At 49.3% G+C, this 10,000-nt stretch overlaps 1 protein-coding gene across 1 annotated transcript in view; it reads right to left on the bottom strand.

Moving 5' to 3' along the window:
* The window catches only part of aldh1l2 (aldehyde dehydrogenase 1 family, member L2), a gene marked incomplete at its 5' end in the record, with an annotated part of 19,588 nt that overhangs the window by 9,283 nt on the left and 305 nt on the right, over positions 1 to 10,000 (bottom strand). Inside the window, 7 exons of the mRNA XM_080538495.1 lie at positions 1,728 to 1,798; positions 2,306 to 2,456; positions 6,296 to 6,423; positions 6,546 to 6,665; positions 7,582 to 7,729; positions 8,814 to 8,905; positions 9,401 to 9,526. Of these exons, the coding sequence (XP_080394621.1) occupies positions 1,728 to 1,798; positions 2,306 to 2,456; positions 6,296 to 6,423; positions 6,546 to 6,665; positions 7,582 to 7,729; positions 8,814 to 8,905; positions 9,401 to 9,526 (836 nt within the window). The remainder of the gene's footprint in view (positions 1 to 1,727; positions 1,799 to 2,305; positions 2,457 to 6,295; positions 6,424 to 6,545; positions 6,666 to 7,581; positions 7,730 to 8,813; positions 8,906 to 9,400; positions 9,527 to 10,000) is intronic.

Here is a 10,000-nt window from a genome sequence, read left to right as displayed (position 1 = left end):
ATGTTTTATAGCTGTCTGGTTTTGAAAACTGGTGCCAAACATTATAGGCTAGTAGGCTAGTAGGCTAGTAGGGCAGTAGGGTAGTAGGCTAGTAGGCTAGTAGGGCAGTAGGGTAGCAGGGTAGTAGGCTAGTAGGGTAGCAAGGTAGTAGGCTAGTAGGGTAGTAGGATAGGGTAGCAGGGTAGCAGGGTAGTAGGCTAGGGTAGCAGGGTAGTAGGGTAACAGGGTAGTAGGGTTGCAGGGTAGCAGGGTATTAGGGTAGCAGGGTAGTAGGCTAGCAGGGTAGTAGGGTAGTAGGGTAACAGGGTAGTAGGGTACTAGGGTAGCAGGGTAGCAGGGTAGTAGGGTAGCAGGGTAACAGGGTAGTAGGGTAGCAGGGTAGTAGGGTAGCAGGGTAACAGGGTAGCAGGGTAACAGGGTAGCAGGGTAGTAGGATAACAGGGTAGTAGGGTAACAGGGTAGTAGGGTAACAGGGTAACAGGGTAGCAGGGTAACAGGGTAACAGGGTAGCAGGGTAGCAGGGTAGTAGGGTAGCAGAGTAGTAGGGTAGCAGGGTAGCAGAGTAGCAGAGTAGCAGGGTAGCAGGGTAGCAGGGTAACAGGGTAGCAGGGTAGCAGGGTAGTAGGGTAGCAGAGTAGCAGGGTAGCAGGGTAGCAGGGTAGTAGGGTAACAGGGTAGCAGAGTAGCAGGGTAGCAGAGTAGCAGGGTAGCAGGGTAGTAGGGTAACAGAGTAGCAGGGTAGCAGGGTAGCAGAGTAGCAGGGTAGCAGAGTAGCAGGGTAGCAGAGTAGTAGGGTAGCAGGGTAGTAGGGTAACAGGGTAGCAGGGTAGTAGGGTAGCAGGGTAGCAGAGTAGTAGGGTAGCAGGGTAGTAGGGTAACAGGGTAGCAGGGTAGTAGGGTAGCAGGGTAGTAGGGTAGTAGGGTAGTAGGGTAGCAGGGTAGCAGGGTAGTAGGGTAGTAGGGTAGCAGGGTAACAGGGTAGCAGAGTAGCAGGGTAGCAGGGTAGTAGGGTAGCAGGGTAGTAGGGTAGCAGGGTAACAGGGTAGTAGGGTAGCAGGGTAGCAGGGTAACAGGGTAGCAGAGTAGCAGGGTAGCAGAGTAGTAGGGTAGCAGGGTAACAGGGTAGTAGGGTAGTAGGGTAGCAGGGTAGCAGGGTAGTAGGGTAGCAGGGTAACAGGGTAGTAGGGTAACAGGGTAACAGGGTAGTAGGGTAGTAGGGTAGCAGGGTAGCAGAGTAGCAGAGTAGCAGGGTAGTAGGGTAGCAGGGTAGTAGGGTAGCAGGGTAACAGGGTAGCAGGGTAACAGGGTAGCAGGGTAGTAGGGTAGTAGGGTAGCAGGGTAGCAGGGTAGTAGGGTAACAGGGTAGTAGGGTAACAGGGTATCAGGGTAACAGGGTAGTAGGGTAACAGGGTAGTAGGGTAACAGAGTAGCAGGGTAGCAGGGTAGCAGGGTAGCAGGGTAGCAGGGTAACAGGGTAGCAGGGTAACAGGGTAGTAGGGTAGCAGGGTAGCAGGGTAGTAGGGTAACAGGGTAGCAGGGTAACAGGGTAGCAGGGTAACAGAGTAGCAGGGTAACAGGGTAGCAGGGTAGCAGGGTAGCAGGGTAGTAGGGTAACAGGGTAGTAGGGTAGCAGGGTAGTAGGGTAGTAGGGTAGTAGAGTAGTAGGCTAGTAGGCTAGAAGGGTAGCAGGCTAGCAGGCTAGCACCATGTGACCTTTGACCTCTCACCCCAGAGGTTCCCTCCTGGTGTAGGTGAGGTTGCGGTTGGGCCGCGCCTGGTTGATGGGGATCGTCTTACCCTGAAGAGACAGGAAGTGAGGTCAGACAGGATGTGAGGTCAGACAGCATGTGATGTCAGGAGACAGGATGTGATGTCAGGAGACAGGATGTGATGTCAGACAGACAGGATGTGATGTCAGGAGACAGGATGTGATGTCAGACAGATATGATACCTTGATCTTGTGGGGGGGGGGGGTTAGGGTTAGGGGGGTTAGGTAGGGGGGGTACCTGGATCTTGTCACATCACACCAGCTTATAAGGTCAGGGTTAGGGTTAGGGGGGGGTTAGGTAGGTAGGGGAGGGGGGTACCTTTTATTAGCCTTTTTTTAATTGAAAATGTTTATTGTTTTATTTGTTTATCTTTCTGTTTTTCTTTCTTTCTATCTTTCTTGTCTTTACTTTGAGATTTCTTTATGTTAAGTGCATTACAAATAAAATGTATTATTATTATTTATTATTACCTGGATCTTGTGGGGGGGTTAGGGGGGGGGTTAAGGGGGGGGGGGGGGGTCAGAGGGGCGGGGTACCTGTATCTTGTCACACCAGCCAGCGAAGTAGCGGAAGGTCTGTATGGACATGCCCACGTGGGTCTTCAGGGCCAGGGTGTAGACCGCCCCAGAGTCTATGGACTCTATGGTGGCCAGCTCCTCCTGGTGCTCCTCCATCAGGTCAGCCAGCCTGGGGGGGGGGCATAAACATTAAGATCGGGGGGGGGGGGAGTCAACCTCCATCAGGTCAGCCAGCTTGGGGGGGGGCAGGGCATAAACATTAAGATGTAGCTGGGTGTAGCTAGGTGTAGCTGGGTGTAGCTGGGTGTAGCTAGGTGTAGCTGGGTGTAGCTGGGTGTAGCTGGGTGTAGCTAGGTGTAGCTAGGTGTAGCTGGGTGTAGCTACAGGTGTAGCTGGGTGTAGCTAGGTGTAGCTAGGTGTCGCTGGGTGTAGCTAGATGTAGCTAGGTGTAGCTGGGTGTAGCTGGGTGTAGCTAGGTGTAGCTGGGTGTAGCTAGGTGGGTAGCTGGGTGTAGCTGGGTGTAGCTAGGTGTAGCTAGATGTAGCTGGGTGTAGCTAGGTGTAGCTAGGTGTAGCTAGGTGTAGCTGGGTGTAGCTGGGTGTAGCTGGGTGTAGCTGGGTGTAGCTAGGTGTAGCTAGGTGTAGCTGGGTGTAGCTAGGTGTAGCTAGGTGTCGCTGGGTGTAGCTGGGTGTAGCTAGATGTAGCTAGGTGTAGCTGGGTGTAGCTGGGTGTAGCTAGGTGTAGCTGGGTGTAGCTAGGTGGGTAGCTGGGTGTAGCTGGGTGTAGCTAGGTGTAGCTAGATGTAGCTGGGTGTAGCTAGGTGTAGCTAGGTGTAGCTAGGTGTAGCTGGGTGTAACTAGGTGTAGCTGGGTGTAGCTAGGTGTAGCTGGGTGTAGCTAGGTGTAGCTAGGTGTCGCTGGGTGTAGCTGGGTGTAGCTAGATGTAGCTAGGTGTAGCTGGGTGTAGCTGGGTGTAGCTAGGTGTAGCTGGGTGTAGCTAGGTGGGTAGCTGGGTGTAGCTGGGTGTAGCTAGGTGTAGCTAGATGTAGCTGGGTGTAGCTAGGTGTAGCTAGGTGTAGCTGGGTGTAGCTAGACTAGACAGATCTATACTACTAAGCTAGGTGTAGCTAGGTGTAGCTGTTTCGGTCTAAGTCAGTCTTACCTTAGTAACTCATAGGCTAGCTTTATGCAACAGGAACATTTTAGAGTCTATAGCAAGACTGACTTAAAGTGAGATCAAAGTCTAAAAAGACTGGGTCTATCTTTATTAAAGTGAGATCTAAGTCTAAGACTGGGTCTATCTTTATGCAACCGGACCCAGATCTCTAGAACTCTCTAGTCCATACTGAGTCAGGAGTGGACAGATCTATACTACTAAACTACTATATATTTTTTTTCCACATTTTATGGACAACAAACATCAACAGCAGAAAAAGAAAAAACATACATACACAAGGTCATGGGGTCAGCAAATACAGCATATAAACGTAAAATCAGTACAAAGAATCACCATCTTCATTGGCTAAATAATCGCACCATTTTCCCCATCGTTTTTCCCCCAACTCTTTCTGAAGCCTTAAAGAGAAGGTCATTTGTTCCATTAAATGCAAATGCTCAACTGTTTTAACAAAGAGACCGACAGTAGGACAGCTTTTCTGAAGCCAACATTTTGTGATAAACTACTATACTGAGTCAGAACTATACTACTAAACTACTATACTGAGTCAGGACAGATCTAAACTACTAAACTACTATACTGAGTCAGGACAGATCTATACTACTAAACTACTATACTGAGTCAGATCTCTACTACTAAACTACTATACTGAGTCAGATCTCTACTACTAAACTACTATACTGAGTCAGATCTAAACTACTAAACTACTAAACTACTATACTGAGTCAGATCTATACTACTAAACTACTATACTGAGTCAGATCTATACTACTAAACTACTATACTGAGTCAGATCTATACTACTAAACTACTATACTGAGTCAGGACAGATCTATACTACTAAACTACTATACTGAGTCAGATCTCTACTACTAAACTACTATACTGAGTCAGATCTCTACTACTAAACTACTATACTGAGTCAGATCTAAACTACTAAACTACTAAACTACTATACTGAGTCAGATCTATACTACTAAACTACTATACTGAGTCAGGACAGATCTATACTACTAAACTACTATACTGAGTCAGATCTATACTACTAAACTACTATACTGAGTCAGATCTATACTACTAAACTACTAAACTGAGTCAGGTCTATACTACTAAACTACTATACTGAGTCAGGACAGATCTATACTACTAAACTACTATACTGAGTCAGATCTATACTACTAAACTACTATACTGAGTCAGGACAGATCTAAACTACTAAACTACTATACTGAGTCAGATCTATACTACTAAACTACTATACTGAGTCAGATCTATACTACTAAACTACTATACTGAGTCAGATCTATACTACTAAACTACTATACTGAGTCAGATCTATACTACTAAACTACTATACTGAGTCAGATCTATACTACTAAACTACTATACTGAGTCAGGACAGATCTATACTACTAAACTACTATACTGAGTCAGATCTAAACTACTAAACTACTAAACTACTATACTGAGTCAGATCTATACTACTAAACTACTATACTGAGTCAGGACAGATCTATACTACTAAACTACTATACTGAGTCAGATCTATACTACTAAACTACTATACTGAGTCAGATCTATACTACTAAACTACTATACTGAGTCAGATCTATACTACTAAACTACTATACTGAGTCAGATCTATACTACTAAACTACTATACTGAGTCAGGACAGATCTAAACTACTAAACTACTATACTGAGTCAGATCTATACTACTAAACTACTATACTGAGTCAGATCTATACTACTAAACTACTATACTGAGTCAGATCTATACTACTAAACTACTATACTGAGTCAGATCTATACTACTAAACTACTATACTGAGTCAGATCTATACTACTAAACTACTATACTGAGTCAGGACAGATCTATACTACTAAACTACTATACTGAGTCAGATCTATACTACTAAACTACTATACTGAGTCAGATCTATACTACTAAACTACTAAACTGAGTCAGGACTATACTACTAAACTACTATACTGAGTCAGGACAGATCTATACTACTAAACTACTATACTGAGTCAGATCTATACTACTAAACTACTATACTGAGTCAGATCTATATTACTAAACTACTATACTGAGTCAGGACAGATCTAAACTACTAAACTACTATACTGAGAGGGCAGATCTCTACTACTAAACTACTATACTGAGAGGGCAGATCTATACTACTAAACTACTATACTGAGTCAGATCTATACTACTAAACTACTATACTGAGAGGGCAGATCTCCCACGGCCCACTAGAGGGCGCTGCAGGCTTGGTGCTCAAGTTCAAGTTTATTGTCATAATTAATACAATGAAACTCTTCAGCCTCGACTCTCTCTGTAGTATCACACACAACAACATAGTCCACAATACAAACACAACAACAATATAGTACCAGGTGCTTAGTGCAGGGTGTAGTGCCATGTGCAGTGTGCATGGTTCAGCTGTTCAGCAACCTGCCTGTGGGAAGAAACTATTTCTGAGGCGGGTGGTGTGTGAGTTGATACTTCTATAGCGTTTTCGGGATGGGAGGAGTGTGAATAGTGCATAGGCAGGGTGGCTGGTGTCTTTAATGATGTTTTGAGCTTTCTTTATACAGCGGGTGTTGTAGATGTTATTGAGTTGTGGCAGTTCTGTGTTGATTATTTTGGCTGCAGCCTTCACTGTCCTCTGTAATGTATGACCTGTACCCCCCAGGGCCCCTAGAGGGCGCTGCAGGCTGGGTACTGACCTGTACAGCAGGGTTAGGGTTAGGGTACTGACCTGAACAGCAGGGTTAGGGTTAGGGTACTGACCTGTACAGCAGGGTTAGGGTTAGGGTACTGACCTGAACAGCAGGCTGCCTCTGTCCCGGGGGTTCATGCTTCCCCAGGGCCCGGTGTAGAAGGCCTCCTTGGCTGCGGCCACCGCCCGGTCCACGTCCCCCACCGAGGCGTACGCCACCTGGCAGATCACCTGACCACAGAGGACACACACAGCCAATCACAACGCTGCATCACCCCAGGCTGGCTAGTGAGCTGGTGAGTGTGTGTGTGTGTGTGTGTGTGTGTGTGTGTGTGTGTGTGTGTGTGTCGTACAGAGCCGTCAGCAGGGTTGATGGTGTTGCAGGTCTTGCCGTCCTCTGCGTCCTGGAACCTCCCGTCTATGAAGCACTGGTACGGCATCCTCAGGGTCATCCTGTTGATCTCCTTGGTTGCCTAGGGAACACCACCAGCACACAGCCTTCTATAAGCATCTTATAACATGTTTATAACCGCCTCATAAACACTGGTATTTACATTTTAACCATTAACCATTCTGCAGACTTTAGGGTCAGGGTTAGACAGTCTCCCTGGAGTAACTGAGGGTTAGACAGTCTCCCTGGAGTAACTCAGGGTTAGACAGTCTCCCTGGAGTAACTGAGGGTTTGACAGTCTCCCTGGAGTAACTGAGGGTAAGACAGTCTCCCTGGAGTAACTGAGGGTTAGACAGTCTCCCTGGAGTAACTGAGGGTTTGACAGTCTCCCTGGAGTAACTGAGGGTAAGACAGTCTCCCTGGAGTAACTGAGGGTTTGACAGTCTCCCTGGAGTAACTGAGGGTAAGACAGTCTCCCTGGAGTAACTGAGGGTTAGACAGTCTCCCTGGAGTAACTGAGGGTTTGACAGTCTCCCTGGAGTAACTGAGGGTTAGACAGTCTCCCTGGAGTAACTTAGGGTTTGACAGTCTCCCTGGAGTAACTTAGGGTTAGACAGTCTCCCTGGAGTAACTGAGGGTTAGACAGTCTCCCTGGAGTAACTGAGGGTTTGACAGTCTCCCTGGAGTAACTGAGGGTAAGACAGTCTCCCTGGAGTAACTGAGGGTTAGACAGTCTCCCTGGAGTAACTGAGGGTTAGACAGTCTCCCTGGAGTAACTTAGGGTTAGACAGTCTCCCTGGAGTAACTTAGGGTTAGACAGTCTCCCTGGAGTAACTGAGGGTGAGACAGTCTCCCTGGAGTAACTGAGGGTTAGACAGTCTCCCTGGAGTAACTTAGGGTTAGACAGTCTCCCTGGAGTAACTTAGGGCTGAGGGCCTGGGTCAGGGTCGGGGTCAGGGGTCAGGGTCGGGGTCAGGGTCAGGGTTCCTCTGACTCACGTAGTCGATGACTAGCTCCTCCTCCTGGTCTTCTCCTCTCAGCCGGCGGACGAACATCTGGATGAAGTCGTGGAAGGTGGTGGCCATGTACACGTCCTCCGACTGCAGCTGCACCCCCGCACAGCGCTGCTTCACCTCCTCCACCAGCCTGCAGGGGGGGCAGGACATGGTCAGGGTTAGGGTCAGGGTCAGAGGTCAGGGTCAAGGTCATGGCTAGGGTCAGGGTCAAGGTCAGGGGTCAGGGTCAGGGTTAGGGTTAGCAGCGGCACCCCTGCACAGCGCTGCTTCTCCTCCTCCCCCAGCCTGCAGGGGGTGCAGGGTTAGGTCAGGGGTCATAGAGAGGTTAAGTCAGGTCATAGAGGGTTCTAGACACACCACTACACTCCTGCTTGACCTCCTCCATCAGTCAGCAGTAGAGGTCAAAGGTTATAAAGGGTCGCTGTAGAGGTCAGGGGTCATAAGGGGTCGTAGCGAGGTTAAGACCGTTGGTTGAAAGGTCAGCTGAGGTGACCGTAGGGTTAGACCCACCTGACCACGTCCATGGAGGTCAGCTGAGGTGAAGGTCAGGGGTCATAGAGAGGTTAGACAGTAGAGGTCAGGGGTCATAGAGGGGTTAGACAGTAGAGGTCAGGGGTCATAGAGAGGTTAGACAGTAGAGGTCAGGGGTCATAGAGGGGTTAGACAGTAGAGGTCAGGGGTCATAGAGAGGTTAGACAGTAGAGGTCAGGGGTCATAGAGAGGTTAGACAGTAGAGGTCAGGGGTCATAGAGAGGTTAGACAGTAGAGGTCATAGAGAGGTTAGACAGTAGAGGTCAGGGGTCATAGAGAGGTTAGACAGTAGAGGTCAGGGGTCATAGAGAGGTTAGACAGTAGAGGTCAGGGGTCATAGAGAGGTTAGACAGTAGAGGTCAGGGGTCATAGAGGGGTTAGACAGTAGAGGTCAGGGGTCATAGAGAGGTTAGACAGTAGAGGTCAGGGGTCATAGAGGGGTTAGACAGTAGAGGTCAGGGGTCATAGAGGGGTTAGACAGTAGAGGTCAGAGGTCATAGAGGGGTTAGACAGTAGAGGTTAAACCCACCTGACCACGTCCATGGAGGACAGCTGAGGTAGAGGTCAGGGGTCATAGAGGGGTTAGACAGTAGAGGTTAAACCCACCTGACCACGTCCATGGAGGACAGCTGAGGTAGAGGTCAGGGGTCATAGAGAGGTTAGACAGTAGAGGTTAAACCCACCTGACCACGTCCATGGAGGCAGCTCCAGACTTGAAGAAGTCTGTGGTGTCCTCCACCACCGGCACGGTGCTCAGGATGCTGCCCCAGACCCCCTGGAGGAGGAGGAGGAGGAGGAGGAGCCAGGAGGAAGAGAATGATAACATGTGTCACGTTCTAGTGTTTTGGTCCGCATGTCGGTGCGCTAATAAATGCTCTGATTGTACATTTCCTCTGTGTCGACCTCCCTCTGTGCCTAGAGACTCTTACAGTCTGGAACAGGAGATCTACTACTACTGTCTGGAACAGGAGATCTTCTACTACTGTCTGGAACAGGAGATCTTCTACTACTGTCTGGAACAGGAGATCTTCTACTACTGTCTGGAACAGGAGATCTTCTACTACTGTCTGGAACAGGAGATTTACTACTACTGTCTGGAACAGGAGATCTACTACTACTGTCTGGAACAGGAGATCTACTACTACTGTCTGGAACAGGAGATCTACTACTGTCTGGAACAGGAGATCTACTACTACTGTCTGGGACAGGAGATCTTCTACTAGTCCTGATTGATTGATTGTTTGATTGATTGGTACTGTCTGGAACGTACCCTGATATCCTCTGCCATCTTCTTCTCCTCGTCCGTCAGCTCCACGCTGCTGCTCTCCCCCGCAGAGAAGTACTTAGACGCAGCGATCATCTTACCATCCTCGAACTGCAGGCTCTTCACCAGGAGCTGAGGAGAGGAGGAGGAGGAAGAGGAGGAGGAAGGAGGAGGGAGAGGAGGAGGAGGAGGAGGAGGGAGGGAGAGAGGAGAGGGAGGAGGAGGAGGAGGAGGAGGAGGGAGGAGGGTGGAGGAGGGGGGGTGGAGGAGGAGGGGGGAGGGAGGAGGGGGAGGGTGGAGGGAGGGGGGGGGGTGGAGGAGGGGGAGGGTGGAGGAGGAGGACCAAGGCAGGAGTGGAGGGGTGGAGGAAGAGGAGAGAGACGAGGAGTGGAGGACCGAGGGAGGAGGAGGGGGGAGGAGGGAAGAGGAGGAGGAGGAGGAGAGGAGGAGGAGGAGGAGAGGAGGAGGGAGGTGGAGGAGGGGTGGAGGAGGGGAGGAGGAGGAGGAGGAGGAGGAGGAGGAGGGAGGAAGATGAGGAGTGGAGGACCAAGGAGGAGGGAGGAGGAGTGGGGAGGGGGAGGAGGAGGAGGAGGAAAGGAACAAGAA

This window comes from Nansenia antarctica (assembly GCF_963989245.1).
Source record: "Nansenia antarctica genome assembly, chromosome: 8".
Lineage (NCBI taxonomy): Eukaryota > Metazoa > Chordata > Actinopteri > Argentiniformes > Microstomatidae > Nansenia > Nansenia antarctica.
This window is presented reverse-complemented; position numbering and strand designations above follow the sequence as displayed.